At 56.3% G+C, this 24,556-nt stretch overlaps 2 protein-coding genes across 2 annotated transcripts in view; one reads left to right on the forward strand and one right to left on the reverse strand.

Moving 5' to 3' along the window:
* Positions 1 to 19,104, forward strand: part of GNAZ (G protein subunit alpha z) — a 53,730-nt gene extending 34,626 nt beyond the window's left edge. Inside the window, exon 3 of the mRNA XM_064371911.1 lies at positions 17,174 to 19,104. Within this exon, the coding sequence (XP_064227981.1) occupies positions 17,174 to 17,518 (345 nt within the window). The 3' untranslated portion in view covers positions 17,519 to 19,104. The remainder of the gene's footprint in view (positions 1 to 17,173) is intronic.
* RSPH14 (radial spoke head 14 homolog) overlaps positions 1 to 24,556 on the reverse strand; it is an 80,076-nt gene that overhangs the window by 45,631 nt on the left and 9,889 nt on the right. The window lies entirely within an intron of this gene.

Consider the following 24,556-nt stretch of genomic DNA (forward strand, 5'->3'; position numbering starts at 1 on the left):
TCTTTGAGCATTGTTACATCACCAGCTCTGGTCATGTGATACCTGCCATATATCACACTTACCCTGAGGCTCTGCCTCCTCAGCAACTTTGACCAACACCTGTGGGAATAGGGAGGGTCCCATTTGGACCTAAGACCCTGCAAGTCACTGATGGTTTAGATCTGGTGAGAACAAAAAGGCAAAACAGAGTGACATGAGGATGAGGCAGGTGGCGCCTTGGGCCTGTGCTGGGGAACAGCACCTACCCACTTGCAGGGCTGGACAGGGGTGCCAACATCCTGGAAGCTGCACACAGACTTCTGGGAGAGCCCTGCCCACTGGCTGAAGCCCAGCTGAGGCATGAGAAAGTGCTCTGGGTACAGCACCATCTCCAACTCACACTGGGCCCTGGCACTATGGGTGGGGCACTGGCCTGGCTGTGGCCATCTAGACTGCCCAGGTGGAGGTTGGCCCAGCAGCACAGCTCCAAGGCTCCCGTCCTTCCCCTGGCTATTGAGGAGTTAGGGCAGTTCTGGAAGTACTCTGAACCTCAGGCTGTGGGATAGCACGTGTGTGCTGGCTGACAACAGAATCGTGGAAAGGGAAGGGCCAGAGATGTGAGCAGTTGTCAGAGCCTGGCCCAGGGTGTGCTGCTGCACGGCATGCACAAACTCTAAGCCTCCCAGGCCGAAGGGGATCCCCACCACACAGATGAGGAAACTCAGGTTTCAGTAAAAGTTGTCCCTGTGGCAAAGTGGGGGGCCTGGAGGTCCCGCCGCTGCCCAAGAGAATGGGCTAGGCTGGGAAGCAGCCCTGTGCTGGGGAACAGCAGCCACTCACCTTGCCATTACTGCAGGTCACTCACCCCCTCAAGCTGCACACGTAGGGAAATGAGGGAGGGCAGACAGGACTGCCCAGGCAAGGTGGCAAGGCTGAACTGCAGGAGGTGGGGAGCAGCTCGCTCCGCTGTTTCTGGCAGGTTCAGAGCCACGGCTTTTCAGGCCATTAGAGTCTGAGCTAGGGCTTTAGCGGCAGCCTGTTATCTTGTTTAAACAGCCCTTGCTGTTTGAAGTGGCAAGCTTGGCTGGTGCTGTTACTATGAGCATTACAATTGTCACTGGGCATAGTTGCAGGGAGGAGGGGGCCACCGGCAAGCAGCGGCTCTGACTTCTGGACTCGGCCAGAACACACCCCTGCCCTGGCCACCACCTCAGAGAAGCCCCATCTGTCACTGGCCTGGGACCTACAGGCCTGAGTACTCTCTAAAATGGGCCCCTCCCAAGCTGCCCATGCCCTCCTGAGCAGCCCTGTGGGGGTGGGCAGGGGCAATGGCCTTTCTCATCCCCGGAGAAAAGTTGTGGGCCTTATGAAAACCCAGGGCCTGAGAGTGTCTGAGGGCAGGAGTTGTTGCCACCCCAGGTTGTCAGTATTCCTGTGCCACTCGATAGTCTCAACTTCAGCCAGGTGAGTCCTGGAGGTGGAGGTTGGTGCAGAGCACCTGGGGGCCTCTGTCTGCAGGTGGCAGCAGCTGGGGTGTGGGGAGCAGGAGCTGGGGCAGGGGCAGGGCCCCCAGCACAGTGTTCCAGCAAGAAGCACAGGAACCCACCAAGGGAACACGACAGTGGCGTTGTGTCCTGGGACCTCTGTACACAGAAGCCCAGGGGTTTGGCCACAGCGTGCAAAAATAAAACCCACAGTTTCATTACCCAGAATGTAGTATCAGATAGTTCCTGATCGTTTTAAAGCCAGAAGAGCACCTACTTCTCAAATGCCTTTTCAGTCTGTTCTGCCAGATTGACCCATTGACCGACAAAGCCGCAGTGAGGAAGGATACAGACCAGCTGTCACTGGAGGGCCAGCCCAGGGCAGGGTCTGCTGTGGGGGAGGGAGGCCCAGCCCCAGGCCCTTCAGAGCCTCTTATGAGTGCCTGTCACCCACCCCTGCCACACCCTAGGCATCCCCAGAAGCAGTGGGGCTGGCTGTGAGGCCTGTGCTACCCACCCTGACCCAGCCCATCTGTGGGCCAGGAGCAGGTACACCTGTGCAGAAGAGTGGGGCCAGGGGCACACAGGGCTGGGGAGCAGCCAAGCAATCCCAACCCCTGCCCTCATACACAGCTGCCACGCCAAACACCTGCAGCACGCGCCATCTGGCCCTGCCTGCCATCCGCCCCACGCTGGGCAGAGCTGGGGAGAGCAGTCCCCAAGCAGACAGCACTGTGCTCATAGGCAGACTATGGGCAATGAGAACAGGGGCCAATGGTGCTAAAAGCTGTGCAGCAAATTAAAAGGGTTGGGGTTGTGACTAGGGGTTACTTCAGGTGAAGGAGTCTAGTAGCTGACCAGCCACACAAACCCAGAAGAGCAGCCAGTGCAGGATAGCACAGCAAAGGACTCAAGGCAAGGGGAATAGGAGTGGGAGTCAGGAGGTGAGCCGGGGAGGGGCCTGGATCACGCAGCCTGTCTTGGAAGGCACTGGAGGGTTTACACAGGAAGCAACCCCAGAGTAGAAGCAGGTAGACAGATCCTGAGGAGGCATGACTGGTGAAATGGGAAGGAGAATGTCCAGGAGGTACCCTCATGGGGCAGAACTCAGAGCCACAGCCCGAAACTGGGCCCTCTACATGCTCTGTACCAGGACTCCAGCTTCCTGCCTTGTAGGCGGTGTCATGGCCTGGGGCCCTTCTCCCTGGCAGAAGTCAGCTCCACTTGCCCCAAGTGTTAGCATCCCCTGCCTGCTGGAGAGGTAGTATCCCTCTTTGGGGATTCAGTACTCCAAAGTCGATTTCACAGTGCTCTTCTCATCCCTCGGGGCAGGAGAGTACTCTGCACGCTGTAGGAGTTCAGGAATTATCTGGGAGTGACCAGCGGTCCAGAGGAAAGGTGCTAGGAAGACATGGAGGCTGCCAGGGGAGGCTGGGCCTGAAGCTCAGCTCCATATCTGGTGTGTCATCTTAAGAAGAGCAGTGTCTTCATGAGACCTGGGCAGTGCCTGGGTAGGAGATACTGGGCGACACTGGGCTCCAGCCTCCTTGGAAGGCCTGTTGACACCATTTCTCTTGTGACTCACTTCACTGTCACCCAGAATAACTGTTGTCTCATGGCTGCCAGAACCCGAGCCTCAGGGTAAGGTAGAGTTCAAGGAGAACCAAGGCAGCCCAAGTGGGCCCGGCAGCAGAGCCGAAGGCAGTCCCACCAGAGCCATAGAGCTGGCCTTGCTGACACCCAGAGGCCAGGGTGGTCCTGCCCTCCCAAGCCCCAAGCTCTGCTCAAATCCTCCAAGGCAGAATTGCACCCTGCCTTGCTAAGGGATCAATTGCTGCTCCTCTCAGGCCTTTTTTGGGGGTCCTCAATCTGAAGTGAGCCTGGGAGAAAGGGAGTTGGGCAGAAGAGGGGCAGATGTTGAGCCAGATGGGGGTCCCAAGACCAAGGGGACCGACTCCAGAGCACGGGTACCCAGGGCCTGCACTTGGGAAGCCTGTGGCTGGGCCAGGAGACACAAGAATGAGGCAGTGTGGAGTTGAGAGCCGTGGAGTAGCAGGGAATGAGTGCCAGGAGCTGAGGTGTTCACACTGGAACAGAGCCCTCTGTGCAAGCAGAGCTGAGCCTGTCTCCCTCAGCATCTCAGGTGCTCACAGAACCGTGGAGGGGGCACTGAAGGCCAGGCTTTAGGAGTGGATACAGCTGCCCCAGCCCTGGCAGCTGTGGGAGTGGTGGCTGCCCTGCGAGAGAAGGCTCAGAGCACAGGCAGGCCTTCTGCCCCTGGGAGGCAGGACCCAGCAGTTAAGCAGGCACCAGCCCCCCCAACCCCTCCCAGGTCCTGAGCCTGGTTGTCAGCACCATGTGCCCTGTGCTGTCCCTGCAGACTGGCTCCAGGGGCAGGCAGGAGCTCACTGAGTCATTAGCCCTCGTAAATCTAATTCTCCAATCTGTCAAGGTAGCATTGAGGTTTGCGGGAGGAAGAGGGAAGAGCTAACCAGATTGGACTGGAAGTGACCCTGGTCATCCAGCTTTGTCCCCAGACACCGCCCCATTTCCTGAGGCCAGTAGCAGCAGGAGGATGACCAGGCCTGAGAGATGGTTCGGGCTGTCTGGTACTCTCCTTGGGGAAAGGGTAGTGGGCCAGGCGGAGGGGCCAGGTAACCCCTCTGAGACCCACTTTCCACATCTAGAATGGAAATGTTTCCAGCCTCATGAGCTCAGGAGCACCTCACAGCCACTTCTCAGATGAACAGGACTGGAGGGCATCATGGCAGCCCCCACACAAGAGGAAGTCTAGGCTGACAAGGCCACAGGGTGAGAAGGGCGAGCCACGTTCTGGAGCCCTTCCTCCAGTGCCCCTTCAGTAACGAGGATGCCTCCCCTCCCACCAGGAGGCCCACCCTACCCATGGTGCTCCAGCCAGGAACAGGTCACCAGAGGTCCTCCCCTCTCCCTGCCCACTGCCCTGTCTCTCAGGGCACAGCAAGCCACATCCTAGAAGAGACAGAGTGAGAACAGGGTACCCTCACTCCCAGAAACCCTTCTCCCACCACCTGAGCAGATGGGCAGTGAACAGTGTTCATCTGGCCAGCCAGGCTGTGTGGCCCTGTGAGGGGACACCTGCCGCACTCAAGGGTCAGCAGCTTCCTCCGCCACTGTTCTGTGCTGTGGTGTGAGACTCTGAGGGTGAAGGTGTCTGCCCTGGTTGTCATGGAAACAGCAGTGCATCTACAGAGAGTTCATGCTAAGCTCAGCAGAGGGAGGGAGTAGCTGGCCTGGGAGTCAGCTATTGCCATTGAATCTTGAGAGCTTAGTGTTGGGAAGGACCCAAGGGCCCACCACGCTCCTGATGCCGCAAGCACGCAGCGCAACTCAGGCCTCCCTGCCCACCATCTTTCTTTGGGCAGCTGCACCATGGCTGTGTCTGTCCTCTTGTCTATTTGGGGCCAGCGGCAATTCCATCTAGGTACTGGGTGAACCAAGCACAGGGGCACTGCCTCAGAGCCACTTCGAATGAGGGGACAGGATAGCATCAGGCTTCCAGCAGGGCATTGTCAGTCGCCGGAGAGGCCTGTGAGCATGAGCAGATATGACTCATGCCTCCTCCACCTGCTCTCACGCTGATCCTCTGCCAGGGAGTGGCCTCACTGTCTGCCTGGTTTTTGTTTGTCTGCCCCTCTGTCTCCCACTCCCATCACCCGTCATGCATCCTAAGCTCCTTGAGGACAGGGAAGGTGGAGAGCGGCAGAGCCAGAGACGCTCTCCTGTGACATGGCTGGCTGTCCATTGAGCAGGGGGTGTGACCACAAAGCTCCAAGCCCAGGCCAGGGGAGAGAGGCAAGCACACTGGACTTGGTTCCACCTAGCAGCAAAGAGAGGCCCAGAAAAGTCTTGAGTGCTTAAGGCAGGGCCCATCTGCATAGGATGTGTTGGGGCCTGGAAACGGAGACATCAAGACAGGCTTCTCTGAGGTCAGTGGTGATGCCAGTGAGGTGAGGCTCAGGCCAGTGCCAGCTGCACCAGAGACACCAAAGCACTCCAGGGTCCCCCAAGTCTACTTTAGTAGAACCAAGTGACCATCTTGGACAAACAGCTTATTTTACTGAGGCAGGAGCTGTGTCCCACAGGAGGAAGTGACATGCCCAGGGTCTCATTGCAGTTTGGTGGTAGAATTAGATTCCAGAATACAGGATAGCCAGCCCCTTCCTTAGGGAGCCAGCAGGGCCATGGGCAAGCAGCCGGGTTCCACAGGGCACCCAGGTGCCCAATAGAAGCCCCTTTGGACTTAACCCTGTTTGCGACAGCCCTGGTCCCTGACAGTCCTCAGATCCCAGGGCAGTGGACAGTGGGCTGTCTGAAACCCAAGTGTTCCTTGTTTCGAAACCAAAGGCATCTGATCACAGAGCATGTCCCTAGGAGCATGTCCTGAGAAGCCAGAGAGCCCGGTGCCCAGGTTCCCATCCTTAGACCAGTCCTCCTTCCCTTGCAGCCTTAGTCTCATCCACAGCAAGACTGGACCCTTGGGAGTAACCGGGAAAGGACGAGCACTGCTCCTGGCATTCATGCAGGGACCAGGAGGGCCTGCACACAGGCACCCTCAGCCTCCTGCCTTCACCCCGCAGCCCAAAGGAGGGCTCTCTGAACCCCCAGGTCTCACTTCTCTCCCACCACCAAGAAAGAGGCTTCCAGCTGCATTTCTGGTTTCTGAGGGGCCCTTCTGCTTCCCCAATGGCCACAGCCTCAGGCCCTGCCTGGGAGTCTCTAGAGGAAGCAGAAGAGGCATCCTTCACCCACCCTGCCCCCAAGCACACCAGGCTCTAGGGCCTAGTGCTCACCAGGCCGTTTGCTCTTTGCCTCCCAAGGTTCAGGGACCTGGTCATTGGCAATGCCTTCAGCCGGGTACATGGTTGAAGAGGTGTGGGGAGTATGCCAGGGTGCAGCCAGGAGGCTGGATGATCACAGCCAGGAGTACAACAGCCCTGAGGACAGCAGGTCTGTGGCCAGGAGGGCGAGATGGACACCTAGCAGGAGGCTGGGCTGAGCTCCTGGTGGAGCCAGGGTGGGACTGTGGCAGGAAGACTCCCTTCTCCAGCAAGGACAGGGCCACATCCTGAGAAATGGAGCATCAGACAAACAACGGGGGCGGAATGGCAAGTGCTCAAGGTGAGCAAAGCGCAGCTGCGACCTGCAGACCAGCTGCAGTGGGGGACCTGGCCAGGGGTGTCTAGAGATGGCCACCAAGGCCAGATACAAAGCACAGGAAGACCCTTTGTGGGGATAGGGACCTGACTGCAGGGAGCAAGGAGGTGGCTGATGTGGAAGGGAGGGGCCTGGGCTGGGGGCCCCACAGCTCCAGTTGAACGAAGCCACCCTGTGCTGTGCTGCGCCACGGAACACCAACCAAGAGACCAGGAGCAGGGAGTGTTCTGATAAGAACACCCAGCTTTCAGGTCTGATGTGGCCCACCTTTTACCAGAAGAAGGGGTCCTGCTCTGAGCACAGCAGCCCCCTCTGCCTGGGATCTCACAGGACTCACCTCCAGGCTAGCACCCTGGCCCTGCGGCTGACTCTGGCCAGGAAGACACATTAGACAGCTGCCTGGACTCAGTGCCCTGCTGTGGCTGCAACTCCCCTGGAAAGAGCTGAGTATTCTAACATTGGCTAGCACCACCTGGCCCTGTGCCCAGGCGAGGCCCTGCTGGTCCCAGCATCCTTCTCTCCCACAGACCATACCCCGGCTCCCACCCCAGCACTCTGGCCAGCACTGCCTCGCTGTGTCACAGTCCTGTCAGCCCCTCACACACTGGCTCCCAGCTGCTGCCACCCACATTGAGCTGCCTCCGATAGCCTCCTGCCTGTACCCCTTTGGCCTGAGGGTAGATGTGGGCCAAGAACTTGCACCTGTGAGCTCTCCCAAGAGAGAAGTGAACTCAGGAATTCCTGATGAGGATTCCAGGACTGGCTGGGGAAGCATGGGGCTGCAAGCATATAAGCTATTTCCTTTGCGGCTGACACCATCCTTGGAGTGGTTTTCCTCTGGTGTCTTCACTGTTCCACAGCTGCAGATGCATCTAACACAGGTGGTGGGTGCAGGGACACCAACACCACAGATTCCTCCACCCCGTGCACCTGCTGGGACCTCAGCGCATGGTCTGATGGTGGGGCCCACTCGCCCTCTCCCCACTAGAGAAGTCTGGGAATGCCTGTGCTCCAGACCACCTCAGCAGCACTCAGAATGATCCAGGCAGGTTGCAGAGGCTTCTGCCCACCAGGCCCAGCACACAGGGCTCTGGGAAATGGAGATGGGCAGTCAGTGCCAGCGGAGGGCAGGCATCACCACCAACGGAGGCGCGTTGGTCACTGTGTCAGCAGTGCCCCATGTCCTTCCAGCCACACTGTGCCCAGCAGACAGGCAGCCCCACTGAGGTGTACCCAAGCTTCCACCACAAAGGGAGGCCCAGAAGGGTCTGAGGCTTGGCTGGTACTTTGTGAAGGGTAATAGTGTGAAGCCCATCTTCGTATGAAACCTCTGCCTCTCAGTCAGGGTGCTGCCCTCCGAGCCTGGTACTCAGTGGCCCTGGCTGGCCAGGCCTGGTTGCTCAGCTGCAGGCTGGGTGGCCGCGGGGCTGGCCTGTCTGTGGTGAATGAAGCGCATTCATGTCCACAGCCCAGCCCCATAGCTCTGCTCCCAGCATGAAAAGCTAAATTCATGGTTTGGATGAACACTCCCGGCTTTTCTGCAATCGGGCTGACTTGAGCTTTTCAGTCTGTAACAGAACTGAGGACTTGTTCTACAGATGAGGAAACTGAGGCCCAGGGTGGGACAGTCTGGGCCCGGACCCACCCTTTCCAGCAACAAGTCTGCATCTCCACACCTCTGGGCCTCTGCTGGCCCCTCCTGCGATGCCTTCCCTTAAGGCCCATTCCAAACATCCTCCTCTGTATCAGCCCTCACCCGTTGCATTCCTATGGTGTGTCACCTGTCAGAGTCGCAGCTGGCCAGCACTGTCTGCAGCAGTGCCAGCTGTGCAGTCACCTGTGCCGGGGTGTGGGGACTAAGTTGTCTGTATGTGTCTTACATCAGCCCTCAGCCCCCTCAAGAGGGAAGTATGCTTACATAGTGTGTGTGTGGGGGGGGTGTTGGAGGGGGACAGGTTCAGAACAGCTGGCAGAGCAGGAGTTTGGGCGTGTGTGTGTGTGTGTGTGTGTGTGTGTGTTGGAGAGGGGACAGGTTCAGAACAGCTGGCAGAGCAGAAGTTTGGGTATGTGTGTGTGTGTTGGGAGGGGGACAGGTTCAGAACAGCTGGCAGCTGTGTGTATGTGTGTGTGTGTGTTGGGAGGGGGACAGGTTCAGAACAGCTGGCAGCTGTGTGTGTGTGTGTGTGTGTGTGTGTGTGTGTGTGTGTGTTGGGAGGGGGATAGGTTCAGAACAGCTGACAGCTCTGTGTGTGTGTGTGTGTGTGTGTGTTGGGAGGGGGATAGGTTCAGAACAGCTGGCAGCTCTGTGTGTGTGTGTGTGTGTGTGTGTGTGTGTTGGGAGGGGGTCAGGTTCAGAACAGCTGGCAGCTGTGTGTGTGTGTGTGTGTGTGTGTGTGTGTTGGGAGGGGGACAGGTTCAGAACAGCTGGCAGCTGGCCGAGCAGGAGCATTGGCCACTCCACCAGCTCCAGCATTTCATCCTGCCTGTCCCCAGCCACCTTGTTGAGAGCAAGGCTGTCTGCTCGCCTCCATCCCTCACACAGGAGCACTTGGAGAGCCTCTGCCCAGGGAGGCAAAGAAGAGGAGAAGGCACTGGGGGCTGCCATGAAGGGATCTCAGAAGTTGGCAGGGCTGAGGTTTCCAGGTCACCTGTATCTCATTTGGATCATGCTGGTTCCAGGAAGAGCTGAAACATTAGTCACCTGCACTTTATGTGAGGTTTGAGGCCCCTAGTTGGGCCAGCTGGCCTTGCTCTGTACTGTGGCCACTGCAAACTGCCTGAGGTCCTATGGAGTAAGGACCTGGTAGAGAGTGAGTGGACAAGACCAAATGGGTCAGTACAGAGCCTTCCCCAGCCATGTCACACCGCCACCACCCACCTATTCCCCAACACGGCACAGTCCGGGAGCCCTCACCTGGCTGAGGTGTGTGACAAGCCTCTGAACTAATAGTGTATGTTCAGTCTGAGTAGGTGTTTGCATGTGACTGCACCCAAACCACTGTGATCTTGGGCTGCATGGATTTGGGGTAGGGAGGTGAAAGTCCCACCATCTCTGGGGTATGTGCAGGAGTAGGGTTTGGGAAGAGGTTGGACTGGACCAGTGTCCCAGAGGACTGCCTGCCTGCTGGGAGCTGACATGGGAATCTGGGAGTGCACCTGGCTTCCTGGAGGGGTGCCCAGAGAGGAGCAAGGAACAGGCCCAGAACACACCCCCTCCTACAACAGGAAAGTGGGGTGACCCTGCAGGGTGGCCTCCCGCACCTCAGTGACCTCTAAGGCAGAAGGTGCGTGAAGCAGGCATGAGGCCCTGAGCACTGCTGACCACTCCCACAAATGGGGGGCCCCACCTGAGGTTGGGGGCCAGGGCACAGGCATTTTGACTGGGTCTTTTTCAGTTTATTTTCTAAACCTCAGTCTACTTGAAGCACAGTACATGATTGTTCACTTCAGGAAATTCTGTACAAGTTTTTATAGCAGAGTTACTCATTCCTTCATCTCTGCAGAGGGGAGGGTGGTGGTCATCATCACCACTCGGATCCCCCTGCCCCCCGGGGCCCTGTGTGAAGATGACAAGGCAGTGGGGTTGGCCAAGAGCCTAGGCCAGGCCAAGCACACCTGGAAGGTGCCAGATGGGGCCCCAAGGCCACTGGGGTCCCACAGCAAATGACAAAAACAGTCAAACTGTCATGACTGCCAGCCCGTGTCATGTGCTCACCATGTACCCAGGACTGTGTCTATGTGTTCGCCTGGGTAAGCCTTGCTTTGTGAAGCTGCTATGATCTCCGTCTCCTCACTGAGGGACACAGGGCAAGACTGCCAAGGGGTGATGCACTAGCATAGGGCAGGGCCGCATGAGGGGCCTTCTGGGGGCCACTGGCCTGCTCAAGGCATGGTGAGTTATAGGAACGAGGCGTAACTTGGGGCTGGGGGTGCTAAGGGAGAAAGACCACCTGGGTCGTGAAGGGCGGGGCTGCCCGGCTGAGGGGTCCAGAAGCACAGGGAGGATGATGTGGCTGCAGCCTGTGGTGGGGTACCTGGGGACATTCAGAGTACAGGAGGGAGAGCGCTTCAGAGCAGACCAGTGCCCCTCTCACCCATCCCGGTCCCCAGGTGGTCACTGAGCCACCACCTACAGGACCTTGGTCTCAGCAGGACATGTGGTGGCCTGTGAGGCAGGAACACGAAGGACACCCCATACTCTGGACTCAGGGAGCCGCAAGCCCAGCACAGGGCAGAGTACAGTACTCAGCACTGGGTATCTGTCAAGGCAGGGTGGAGTGGACTGGGCTTCAGAATGTTAGAGGCCCCGGATGAGGCTCTCGCCTCCCCACCGCCAGCCCAGGCACTTGTCCCACACGGCTGCCTCGGATGTCATTAGCTGGAAAGCCGTGAGTGCCTGACGGGGAAGTGGCAGGGCGTGGGGAGGTGTTTAGGCTGTGACAAAGGGATGCTAGCTCCAAAAACCGGCCCCCAGCCCAGAGGCATCTTAAAAATGCAAATACACCGCACCTGGGAGGGGGATAGGCCCCAGGCTACGCTGAGGAAGCCTAGAGGATGCCTCTGTTCCCTCTCCCACCACAGGCCAGGCCCGTGAGCTCTCAGACCACTAGGAGGCTGACGCTGGAATACACGCACACCTGCTGGGGGACGTGTGCGCCTCAGCTCCGAAGTGCAGGAGCCAGACTCCAGTGTTCATGTCAGGTCCCGTCTAGCTGGGATGCAGGAAGCCAAAAACAGCCCTCCTGTAACCCAGCATGAGGGCCAGACCTGTTACCCAGGAATGTCAGTAACTGGAAGAGCTCAGCCTGGGACTTGAGGCTGATCTGTGTCCCACAAACAGAGGGACCAACTGCAAGGAGACTGGCCTAATGGGGAATGAGAGAGGGGCTGAGCCAGAGGTGCGGACACAGTATGTTTTAAGTAAGGTCCAGGTGGCTGCAGGCAGGTAGAAACATGTCCACCATTCGTTGCATCGGCCATTGCATCTCTGGGCTAAGGGGCCACAGGAGCCTCTCAAAGAGCCAGGCTGACCTGGGTGGGCCCTGTGGCCAGCACAGAGGTGTTGCTGGCTGAACCCCGTCTGCAGAGTCAAGGCCTCTCCCCCTCCATCCCACTGAGCTAGCCCTGCATTTGGGTAGCCTTCCCTCAGTTGCCTCATGTTGAGGGAAGGCAGGTCTTCCCACGAGACCCTGCAGGTGAGAGGACATCCCAGTGTCAAGACAAAGCACAGTGGGTGTGGCACGGAGAGGGCCCACTGGGATGGCAGTGGTAGCCACAGGGCAAGGCCCAGCAGCTCTGGGTTCTTCTCATGTCAGCACCCTTGTGCCTTCTCACAACAGTCCCAACACTATACAGATGAGGAAACTGAGGCCCAGAGAAGAGAAATGACTTGTACAAGGTGCAGCATGCACCAGCAGTGAGTAAACCCCAGACCCTGTGTTCATGTCCGGGGACATCTGCTCCTTTGCGTCACCAGAACCTTGGTGGAGAATCAGGAGTGCGGGGCCTCAGCCCCCAACTAACCAGGCACAGGTTCCTTTCTGCTCCCTACCTTGCCCCGGCTGCTGGCCTGGGAATGTCCTCCCAGGTGCTGGACCTGGTCCACCAGCACCCTGGCAGCCATGTTCGGGGTAGATACCCCAGACCTGCAGGCCAGCAAGCTGGAAGCCCTTTAGGGATGGGCTGTCGGGTCCCCTGCTGTGGTGAGAAAGCCATGACCTGGAGCAGAGTGCCTTCCACAATCATAAGTCTATTGGGACCTGTCTGAGCAGGAGCTCTCTTCTCACAAATGGCCAGGAAATGACTTCCACACCACCCCGGGGACGTATCCAGCTGCCTGGTGGCCAACACACCTTGTTACAAATCACCTCACTGTTCCCTGACACCAAGCAGTGAGATTCCCAGCATTGCACAAGCTTCTTACAGGAACTGTCTGCTCCATGTTATTTATATAAATAAATGAGCAGACAAACCCCAGCCTCCTAGAAGGTGCCATCTCACTGGTAAGCAGGCCCTGGAGAGACCAGGAGAAGCACTGGAACCCTGGGCTGGCATCACAATGAATGGTGGGTGTGTTTCTACCCCCTCCCTGTGCCCACTGCTGCCTTGGCAGCTATAGAGGTGAAGGTAGGGAGGGCTTCTCACCAGAAGAGGATGCCATTGCAGTTGGAAAACACCAGGCTCTCAGCTGCAAGTCAGCCCCTCTCGAGGCCTTGAGCCCCATGTGTGAAGTGGGGAGCCCTCCCCCTTGCCATGGGGTCATGGTTGGCAGAGGTGGCTCCTCTGAATCCAGGGTCTGTCAGGCTAATTGGGGAAGTTACTGCAGGACAAGGGGTGATGCCCTAGCAGGGCTGTGTGACTCCAAAGCTGCATCCGGCTTTGCCCCAGTGGCCCAGGAGCCACAGGTGGGCTGTGCCAGGATGATGTTTAACCCTGCCACACCAGGGATGGCAAAACCCCACGCAGGCTAGGAGAGGCCAGGAAGGAGATGGAGCCATACCTACCAAGGATAGGAGGAGCCAGGGGAGCCCACAAAGGCCAGATGGGGGCCAGGCCCTGAAGGTCAGCAGATGGCATGCTGGGGCTTCATTCCTCCCATACGCAAGCTGGAGTCAGTTTCCAGAGCTACACCCTAAAATAGACGGCTCTGATTTCAATGATTGTGATTTGGGTGTCGGGATGCTGCCTTGCCCACCTGTCTGCGCTCTGGGCTGCAAGAGTACAGGCACCACAGTGATGCAGGCTCCCAAGGCCACCAGGCAAGCACTGGGGCCCAGACTGGGCACTAGGCCAGAGGATAAGACTGGGCCCGGCACTACCTTTCCCTACCACTTCCTCTGCAGTTGATCTTTCAGACCCAAATATGAGGCTCTCCTCTGGGTGTGGCCTCTCATCAACTTCGGCTTGTCAGGGTCCTAACTTTGTAACCGTCTGTGGTTCTTCAGCCTTCCCCTGTGTTTTGTACCCCATCTCTGAGATCTGCAGGCCTCTGGTCTAGGGACAAACCCAGGATGCAGCTCCTGCCTCACTTGCTGGTCCATCAGCACCACCCTATCCCATGCTAGGCCCCCTGACCTTCTTTATAACCTTCCCATTCTATAAAGATTCCAGGATGGGCCCCCACCCATCTCCTAAGCTTCACCTCTAGTAGGGTGGAGCCATGTGCAGCGAAGGCTCAGCCTGCATCAGGGACACTGAGACAGAGCGAGGCGGCAAGCTCAGCTGCTTCCCACACTCTAAAGCTTCCTGTCTGTGCCCGAAAGTGAGGCACGTGGTTGGTGTGCCTCCCGCAGGCTTTCCTAACTCCTGCAAGGCAGGGCCCAGGGACCCAGGCGTCTACACAAAGATTTTGTTATTATTTGAGGTCCATCATCTCCTGGGTGCCCACTAAATATTGGCCAATGTGGTTCCCATGGTTTGTCTCAAGGAATAGAGGAAACCAGGAAGTCTGAGCTTGAAAGGCCTGCAAAGCAAGGGGAGCCCTGGGCATGAGCAAGGGTCTGAGCTGAGGGCAGGTCCCACACTCAGGAGATGCCTGTCTGTCCTGAGGAGGCTGGTGAGAGTGTACTGTGAGGCACCGTGCCCACCTCCAGCTGCCTTATGATATTAAGTACTTGAGTTTCCATGACCTCTAAGTCAGGAACATGAGGCTCAAAGAGGTGTCCAGGGTCCCCAAGGTCCACTGAGAGGCATCGGCAGGGAAGCAGTTCAGAAAGCATCAAAGGGGCTCCTGGTGCATTGGGACAGCTTGACTCGCCCCAGGACTCATGGGGACTACAGTCAGGAGTGCTTCATGGTGTTGAGCAAGAGGAGTGGCTGGGTTGGCCTTGGAGAGAGGGGTCCACGTGGTCTGTTAGCCCCTCCCACTGCTGCTGGCTGAGCTCTTCCCACACATAGGTGCCCTGCAGAGGACCAGTCTGGTTTAGATCTGAGGCTTCAGATGGCCAGTACACATGCACTCTTTCCACGGTGGTGAGGCAGCCCTCCTGCTCCTCCTCTTCCCTAGATTCCACTGCTTGCCCAGGAGGTGCTGGGCTAAGCTGGATATAAGAACCTCCTCAGCCATCATCCCCAAGTGACCCATCAGGGCTCAGGGAGGCAGACCCAGGCCTAGCCCAAGCTCTGTGCTTGTCCACTCACCCTTGAATCCCCCAGGTCCATATCCTGCTAGTGGGCAGACCATGCCCTTCTCAACCCTGGAGGAAGCCCCCTACCCTAAAAGGACCCTGCCATCCCTGCCTGGCCTTGGTTCCCGCAGTCCCAGGGCTCCCACCTCGAGCTCCATCACCTGGCATGAGCGCTGATGTGGACTCAGGCCGTCCTCAGCAAGTGTTTGCTCAATGAATTAATGAATACGTGTTAATGGCCATATCTGTTATTAAACTGATGCAAAATTTGGGGTCAGAAGCACAGCCCCCAATTATAGCATCATTTCTATGAGAAGTGACAGCTCCGTTACCACAGTCCTCTACGATGTGGCTTCCAGGAATCCATTAGAGCTAATTACTCCCTCAGCAGAATGTGACAGTCCTAGACCACCACTTATCTCACATTTGGGAATGTGCAGCCAGGTTCACTGCAGAGGTGCTGGCTCCTCCCCACTCTGCTGGGGATGAGATCTTGTATGTTGCTTCTCTGCAGAAAGGTCAGCAGCACCCATCCCCAGACCTGAGGCTGCTCACTCTTCAGGGCCCCTGTTATTCCTAAGTTCATTCTAAAGAAAGAGCAAGACTGGTTTGGAAAAACAGTCTTCTAGGTGGAGTGCAGGGTTCCAGGGTAATGACAGGTACCTCTGGGTGTCCTTTTCTCCGCACAGATGCTGCCAGAGCCGTTCGTCAGAGAACCCAGGGGCTCTGAAGAGCAGGGTTTCTGTGCAGCATCCTGGATACCCCGACCCTCGGGCAGCCTCCTTTGGGTCCACCCTGCAGGAGCAGCCAGCCAGAATGCCTGGCTGTGGGGCTTGGAGCACATATCCTGCTTCTTCAAGACTCAGTTTCTTCATCTGTAAAACAGGAGTGGGAAGATGTGAGAACAGGCTGGCAGCTCACGTCCAGCTGTGGTTACCAGCATCATTGTCACTGTAGTCATTAGTGATGCTGTTGCTTTGTGCCTGAGTCATCGCCACCAGCTGCAGTTACCACTTGCATTACCATGGTCACTGTGATGTAGTCTAGTCAGAAAAGTTTGTTTGTTTTGAGATGGAGGCTCACTGTGTCGCTCAGGCTAGAGTGCAGTGGCACGATCTTGGCTCACTGCAACCTCTGCCTCCTCGGTACAAGCAATTTTCCTGCCTCAGCCTCCCAAGGGGCTGGGACTACAGGTGCCCACCACCATGCCCAGCTTTTTTTTTTTTTTTTAAGTAAAGACAGGGTTTCACCATGTTGGCCAGGCTGGTCTTGAACTCCTGATCTTGTGATCCACCCACCTCAGCCTCCCAAAGTGCTGAGATTACAGGCATGAGCCACCATACCTGGCCAGAAAATTTCTTAAATCTGAAGCATCAGATCTAAGCCAGACTGGTTCCAGACTTTGGATACTTTGCTCATTCAGTTTATCTCAGAAGCAGGGGCAGTTTTGGCCAGCAGCAATTCCAGGTAGTTACCCCTTTTAGAAGTTAGAATTTATTCATTTTGTGGGGAAGTGGTGAACTGGGGAGTCAGACAAAAGCATCATGCTTCTTAAAAGCTCAGACCCCTGACTATAACACGTAGAAGGTTCTCAGAAGAGAACTGAGGAGCGGCTGGGCACCACTCTCCATTGTGGTTGCTGCCACTTCCTGGGCCACCAAATTCCTGTCTTCTGTATGTACCGAGAGCTCTGTCCAGGATGCCAGAGTCCTGCCTGGGCAGAGAGGTGGCACCAGATGCCCCGCAGCAGCTGGTGGGAGTGCCCACAGCTGGAGGGTGGAGAAGCCTGGCCCTGGGCTGGTGTTTGGAGATTCTTGAGAAGTGGAGACTTTGGTTACAGAAGCGAAGGCTGCTCCCTCACAGACCTCCTGGTATCCAATGGTACCACATAGAAGGATTGGAGTTTTGAAGGACCGAGCCAGAACCCAGATAGGACACAAGGCTGCGTATGCCTGCACCGAGGCAACTGTGATGTGACGAGGGCTCCTGTAGCAGATGGGCTTCCATGTGTGGGTGTGGGGCAGCCTGCAGATGGGAAGAATGTGGGATCCTCGGAGCTGGAGATGCCCAGGTGTTTAGAAGGCTGTGGCACAGCTGTAGCCCCAAAGCTATATGTCGAGGTCACTGGCACCCAGAGTAGAGACCCAAAAGGGGCAAGAGAACATCATCCAAGCACGTGCCACAGGCAAGGAGGGTGGTGACGGCTATTTCTGTGGGAGGTGGGTGAGGACGTCTAGGCTGGGCCTCCCCAGCAGATGGAGGTGCCGTTGCAGGGACTATCCTTGGACTAGAGACCCTGGCAGGGGCTTCCTCCGGCAGGGCTGCAGGTCTGGGGTCTGCCTCTGCTTGCTGCGGGCCTGATGAACGCCAGTACTTTCCTTTCCCCAGAGTCGGATGGCAGAGAGCCTGCGCCTCTTTGACTCCATCTGCAACAACAACTGGTTTATCAACACCTCACTCATCCTCTTCCTGAACAAGAAGGACCTGCTGGCAGAGAAGATTCGCCGCATCCCGCTCACCATCTGCTTCCCCGAGTACAAGGGCCAGAACACGTACGAGGAGGCCGCCGTCTATATCCAGCGGCAGTTCGAAGACCTGAACCGCAACAAGGAGACCAAGGAGATCTACTCCCACTTCACCTGCGCCACCGACACCAGTAACATCCAGTTTGTCTTTGACGCGGTGACAGACGTCATCATACAGAACAATCTCAAGTACATTGGCCTTTGCTGAGGAGCCGGGCCCAGGCCCGCCTACCTGTGGTGAAACCCACGGGGTGTCATGCCCCAACGCGTGCTAGAGAGGCCCAACCCAGGGGCAGAAAACAGGGGCCTAAAGAATGCCCCCCGCCCCTTGGCCTCTGCCTCTTGGCCCCACATTTCTGCAAACATAAATATATATGGGTAGATTGCTAGGTAGATAGACACACACACACGCACACACACACACACATCTGGAGATGGCAGAATCCTCTAAAATGTCAAGGTCTCTTGAAGACTTAGAAGCTGTCACAAGGTCACTATGAGCTCATCCTGCCCCTTCACTTTGCCTTCTGGAGTTGGCCCCACTCCACTTGGGGGTCTGCATTGGATTGTTGGGGATAGGCAGCAGGACTGAAGCCAGGGTTGGCCAGTTGCACCCCTGTCGCCTGGAGGAGGTCCAGCTCACTGCCTGAGCTCTGGCCTAGGGACCTTGCCGCTGACCAAGAGGGAGGACCAGTGCAGGGTCTGTGCACCTTCCCTGCTGGCCTGCACACAGCTGCTCTGCACCACTTTCATTCTGGACCCAGGACCTTAGGAGCCAGGTGACAGCACTAACCAGACCTCCAGCCACTCACAACTCTTTTTAAACAGCTTCAAATATGCAGCAAAAACCAACACAATAAAACGAGTGGCACGATTTATTTCAAACTAGGCCAGCTGGGATTCCAGCTTTTCTTCTACTAGTCTGATGTTTTATAAATCAAAACCTGGTTTTCCCTCTCTGACATTCTTTTTTTTTTTTTCCTGGCCAAATCTTGTGGTGTTTCGCAGAAAAAAATCCAGAAAATTTCAAACGCAGTTGAGTATTCTTTTTTAAATGCAGATTTTCAAAAGATATTTTTTTTTCAGGTGGTCTTTTTTGTGTCTGGCTTGCTGAGTGTAAAAGTTGTTATCTGGACGATTCTGTCTCTTTGCTCCAAAGAAGTTTTGGAGTGAGTGGCAGTCCTGCGCCAGCCTCACGGGACACGTGTTGTATGTACATAAGCCTCTGCAGTGTCCTCTTGTTAATGGTGCGGTTTTCTGCTTTGTTTTTATTTAAGAAAATAAATGCAATGTATTTAAAGAAGGTTCTTTCACCTGGAAGCAAATGAACAATAGCTAAGTGTCTTGGTATTTAAAGAGTAAATTATCTGTGGCTTTGCTGAGTGAAGGAAGGGAGCAAGAGGTGGCGCCCCGGTCCCGGCATGCCACCGGCGCCTGAGACTGGCTGGGAACCCTCCGACTCCTGTGAAGGCACAGCCAGCGTTGTGGCCTGAGGGAGGCCCTGCTGGGACCCCAGTCTGGGCCTTCCGGTCCCAGGGCCTGTGGGCAATCGCCTTGAAAGGACCTTCGCCGAGGGCTGCGTGTAAATGGGAACTCCGCCATGGAGAGGAGAGGGCCGCCGGAGCCTGTACCCGATCTCCCTCCCTCTCTCCATGCAGTAGCTGTGTGTCCAAGGTCAGTGTGCGGAATCACGGCCAAAGACTTGAAGAGATGTACGGGCGAAAGAGAAGCTGGTGATTGGATGAGAGTCAAAGATGGTCTACTTTAAGAAAATAAAATACCCTGAATGGAGCACAGCGTCGTCCCAGTGTGCTATCTGTGTGGCTGACCTGTGGCTAAACTTGGTATCATACTGAGCTTCCATATTCCACTCCCACCCTATACTTCCACACATTTAGGTAGAGTCATTTTGCAATGAATATCAAGAATAAACATCACAAGAGGAAAGAAACTCAAAGGAGAAATCGCCAGGTCCATGCAGTCCTGGTGTGGAGGTTTGGGGGTGATGACGACTCCAGCCCCTCCCACTGCCCCCAAGATCCCACCCAACACTGACCCAGACTGTGCCATCCCCTGGACCCCTCCCACCGTGTGGACACCTCGGCCAACTCAGAGTCCTCTTATAGAGTGGAAGAGGTGCCCTGAGGGCCTGGAGGGTGCCTGTGCCCCCAGCAGTGTAGGGCAAACTTTGCAGGGTGTTGGGGAGGTGGGATCCCTGAGCATGCAGTGCTCACTGACTGGCTTGTGTGGTTAGAGGTATCTGGATATAGTAGAAAAGTGCTGATGAGAAGTCAATGGAATATATTCAAGGACCTGCTGCAAACCAGACACAGAGCCGGGCTCCTTACAAATGACTTTATGAAACACCCCACCTGGGCAGGTTTCCAGAGGTGCCCATTTTACAGATGAGAAAAGCTGCCTGAGGTCAGGGAGCAACCAGGCCAGGATTCACCAGGCCCGGGAGCTGTCCTGCTCACCCCTGGAGGAGCAGAGACGCTGATCTTTCCTGCTGCTGGGGTCCTCGCCTGGCTCTGCACCTGCACAGGACAGTAGGCTGCAGGCAGCAGCACAGAACCACCCCGCAGCCTCCTCCTCAAAGAAGGACCTCAAGCAAAGTTGGGGGTCAGCACACACACACACACACACACACACACCCATGCACACATGCACAGATACACACACAGCCCTGGCGCTGTCACCGCCCCATCCCCACTCCTGAGCCCACACAGGGACTCCCTTCACACCTTCCTACGTCATCAAACAGCGAGAACCCAAAGGGGCTTCTGTTTCCGAAGAAATAACGTGTGACTTACAATCGTTGAGGCTTATTTTATGCTTTTAATGCCAACTGTGAAAAGAGCAGTAATTTCACTGTGAGCATTTTTAATCTAAAAATACACAGCTAAAGGGAGAAAGGGATCGAGCCTCCCTTCCTCATATGTGCAAGGATCAGAGGAGGCCTTCTCCGGAGGGTGCTTTCTCCTGGTTCCCAGAACCCAGTCAGGAGTCTCCAGTTCCCCTGCAGGCTGCCGAGGGGCCCTGGGCACGGTCAGGCTCTCTGGCTCCGTCTTTCCCGCAGTTCACCTGCACTGGTCCTCCTGAGCCTGCCTCGTCCTGCTCTTGCTCCCAACGATCCCTTTGCCTGACATGTCCTTCCCCATCCTGACAGCTCAAAGTCACCTGGGCAGCTTCTTGGAAGTCTCCTTCTTCCCCGCATTCCACCTGCCAGGGCTCCAGGGTCCAGTGGGAAGGGGTGCTGGAAACTCCATTGAGCAGACCCACCTCGTTCCTCCAAACAGTGCCCCACAGGGAAGGCACATGCTGAGCAGGGAGGGTCCAAGAGAGTCTTAGCCAAGGAGAAGTAAACACCAGGATTCACTAAAGGAGCTGGTGAGAGGAGTCCAGAGCAGGCAGCAGGATGCCTGAAGGGGAGGGCCTGGGGGTGGCTGGGCCGGCCCTGCCCACTGCAGGTGATAACCCCACCTTGTCCTAGCCCCAGCCTCCTTTCCCAGGACCCACCATCATATGGCTCCCTGTGGGATATTGCCATCCTTGCCTGCAGCCCATGTGGTCACCCTCGTGGTGCAATGGGTCAACAACAGTGGTCACGATAATCCCAGCTCTCCTCAGTGACTGCTCACTGCGGGGCACACTCCTGGGAGATCAAGATGCTTGATTCCATTCTATAGAAGTGGAAGCAGAGACCCTGAGAGGTGATAACTTATCAGCATCACACACTGTGTGACAAGTGACCCCACCAGGCCAGGACCCGAGGGGCTTTAGTTTGTCCACATTCCCCAGGCCCCCACAGCAGCCACAGGCCCTGAGGCACCCTACTTCCAGCGTCAGCCATCCAGAACAGATGGGTCCATCTGGCTCAGGGGACAGTGCCAGGACAGGCTGCACTGCACCATAAGGACTCGGGGCAACACTGAGGCTAGACCTCACCCTGGACACTCACCTCACCCAGAAGACTCGACAAGGGTGGGAGGCCTGGCAGGCTGGGAACCAAGTGGCCAGAGTGTCCCTATCAGTGACCATCATTCCTGCTAAGTCCAGGAATGGGGTACAACTACTTACCAAAAACTATCAGGCCGAGGGTGTGCCTGGGGTCCTGCTGCACTCTGCCCTGAGGGCAGGCAAGGCAGGAAAGGGCCTGCTCCTGTAGCTGGCCTCCACCCCTCACCCTGTGGCATCAAGGGCAGGAGAAGGAGGGAGATGCTCTGGGCCCGTCAAAGGAAGCTGGGTGTCCATGGGTGGCTGCTGAGGAGGGACAGGGTGCACAGGTTGCAGTGGTGGCTCGCCTGAGGCCACCAGCCTGGGAAGAGGCACACCACTCACTGCAGTGGGAGTACCTACTTTGCTTCTCTAGCAGCCCCCGTGCCTGGAGTTCAGATGAGATTGGGTGCATTCTGGGTGGTTTGGCTGTAGATACCCCCAGATTTCTCCCTAGCCTAGATGCTATGACTCCAGGGATGTCCCCTGCACCCCCAAATGACTTGGATCAAACTGCATCCAGACATCTCCCCCTCAGGCGCCCTCCCTTTCCCAAGCCCAGCTCCACTCCTTTCTGAGACCAAGGAGCCAATTTCCGCAGGCAGGGCCCAGGTGCATCCTTGCTGCCTCCCTCCTCCTCCCAGGCCGGTGCTCTCCCCTGGGCTGGGAGGGTCATCCGTCTCCACCCCCAGCCTGCACACGTGCGGAGTCAGGGTCAGAGCAGTCCCCACCATGCTGCTGGTAAAGCTGGCCTGGTGTCTCAGAGCCTGGCACAAGGAGAGGGTGACTGGAGGCAGGGCCAGAGCAGACTCACAAGTGTGCCCAGTCAAGACCCATGGGCTGGTAAGGGGATACTTCCAGGGGACCCTGAGCTGTTCAACTGCACCCCAAAATCTGGTTAAAGAATAACTGTCAATTTCAGCCACAGGGTTCTCCCTCCCACAAAATGAAAACCTGTTTTCCCATGGGGTTAGAGAGGCTGGGGAGCAGAAGCAGACCCTGTGCGTCAGGGCCCAGCTGGCGGGGATCCTGGGCTGGCAGCCTGTATGTGGCATCTGCCTCTACAGTCCTAGTTTCTCCTTTCCTGTCATCGCACCACCAAGGGGCATGAGAAGCCAGCCTGGAAGGAAAGGACAGGAATGTGGAGCCACCGCTACGTGGTGTGGCTGAGCACTGCAGCTTGAACCCAAGGCCCCAGCAGGGCCAGGGCCCACCTGGGACGATCCTCAGTCCTTGGGTGCCCCCTCCTGGTTACTCTGGGAAATCACGCAAGCCAGACCTGGCCAGAGCAAGGACTGAGGGCCAGAGCAAGGACTCTCCCACAGACACCCATGACACAGCGGAAGAAACTGAGGCACAGTGGCCAGAACAGACCAGGGGCCCAACACATATCGTCAAACAAATGAATGAATGAATAAGCAGGTGAGTGAACTGTAGCAAGAAGACAACCAACAAATGATCCTTTAAAGTATGACCAGAAAAAACCTATTAAACAACCAATATTTGTTGAAAGCTAGCCACATGCCAGGCGCTCTGCCAGGTGCAGAGGGTGCCATGGTGCAAACGGCCTTCCGTTGTGGCCACTGATAGGAAACCACACCAATAGCCACTAGCATGGGCTGGGAGCCAGCTAAGCCCTGCTCAGACACTGTCCCAGCTAAGCCACACAAGTGATGACACCCACGCTCTCACAGGTGACGCTATTGCCCCAGGCCACACACTGGTAAGGGTAGAGCCACTGAAACAGATGCCCTCCCCCATCTTTGGCCCCTATCGAGAGGCCCATGAAAGATACCACCTGGGAGACAGTCACAACTGGCTAACCAGAGGCCATGGCACTCAGTGTACCCCAGAATGGATCTCCTGGGCACCCACCACATTGCCTCCTTCCCTTCCTCCCTCTGCCCATTGTCCAACTGTCCCCTGCACAGCTGGTGTCCTAGGCCTCCCTTCTGGGCACTTCACAGATCATGAGCAGCACCCAGCAAACCCTGCACTAAAGCCTGAGGCTCACCACCCGGACCCCCAGTGAGGGTTTCGTTCCTGAGCTTGTCAGTACCACAGCCCCCTACTCCTAATGGTGCACCCAATGTTTGTGGACTACAGAAAAAGCCAAGGGGAGGAGATGGGGAAAAGCAAACTTGTACATTTTAGAAGAAAATATGGCCGAATATCTTCATGAGTCAGAGTAAAGAAAGATTCTCTTACAAGGCGCTCAAAAAAAAAAAAAAAAAGCACAGAGGAAAAAAACTGATGAAATTTACTACATTATTCAAATGAAAAAGTGCTGGGGCCAGGCACAGCGGCTCACGCCTGTAATCCCAGCACTTTGGGAGGCCGAGGCAGGCAGATTATGAGGTCAGGAGTTCAAAACCAGCCTGGCCAACATAATAAAACCCCGTCTCTACTAAAAATACAAAAATTAGCCAGGCATGGTGGTGCATGCCTGTAATCCCAGCTACTTGGGAGGCTGAGGCAGGAGAATCACTTGAACCTCGGAGGTGGAGGTTGCAGTGAGCCGAGATCGTGCCACTGCATTCCAGCCCAGGTGACAGAGCGAGACTGTCTCAGAAAAAAAGAAAGACTGCTGGACAGTGACTCAACAAAGGCACAGTGAGAAGCCAAGCAAACAGTCTGGGAAATGATATTTGTAATGTAAGTAACCAACAAAGGGTTGGAATCCAGAATAAATGACATACTCCTTCAAATCAATAATAAATGGAAAAACAACTCAGCAACAGAATGAACACAAGCTCTCCAGAGGCACTGGGCAGGAGAGGAATCTGAGGAGGTGTCAGGCAGAGGGAAGATGTTGACTCTTACCAGGACAGGGATCACAGTGAAACACCACAGCACATCCATCAGGCCGGAATGTGCCTGGGCTCTCTAGAGGCCAGAGGCTGGGCTGAGGCAATTGCAATACCCAACAGAGCTGAAGGCAAACACATTCTCCCTAACCCAGCGATGCCCTCCCTGGCAGAGGCCCTAGGGGACTCTCCTTCCAGGGTACCAGGAAGCCCTGATCAGGAATGGCCATGACACAGTCCTTCTGCAGTACAGGAGTACAACCAACCAACAAGCCTGCCCGCCTGGGATGGGCAAGTGTATCGTGATACATTCAAACACGAGAACGGTGTACAGTGATGGAAATGAATGAAATACAGCCAGTGGCGTGACATGGATACATCTCAAAATTTCCACAAATCTCTAATGTTATTTAGGTTTTTTAAGGTTTTGGAAGTAGCAGAGG

This window comes from Aotus nancymaae, unplaced genomic scaffold, assembly GCF_030222135.1.
Source record: "Aotus nancymaae isolate 86718 unplaced genomic scaffold, 86718_ANA_hifiasm-v0.15.2.pri h1tg000210l, whole genome shotgun sequence".
NCBI classification, from domain to species: Eukaryota; Metazoa; Chordata; class Mammalia; order Primates; family Aotidae; genus Aotus; species Aotus nancymaae.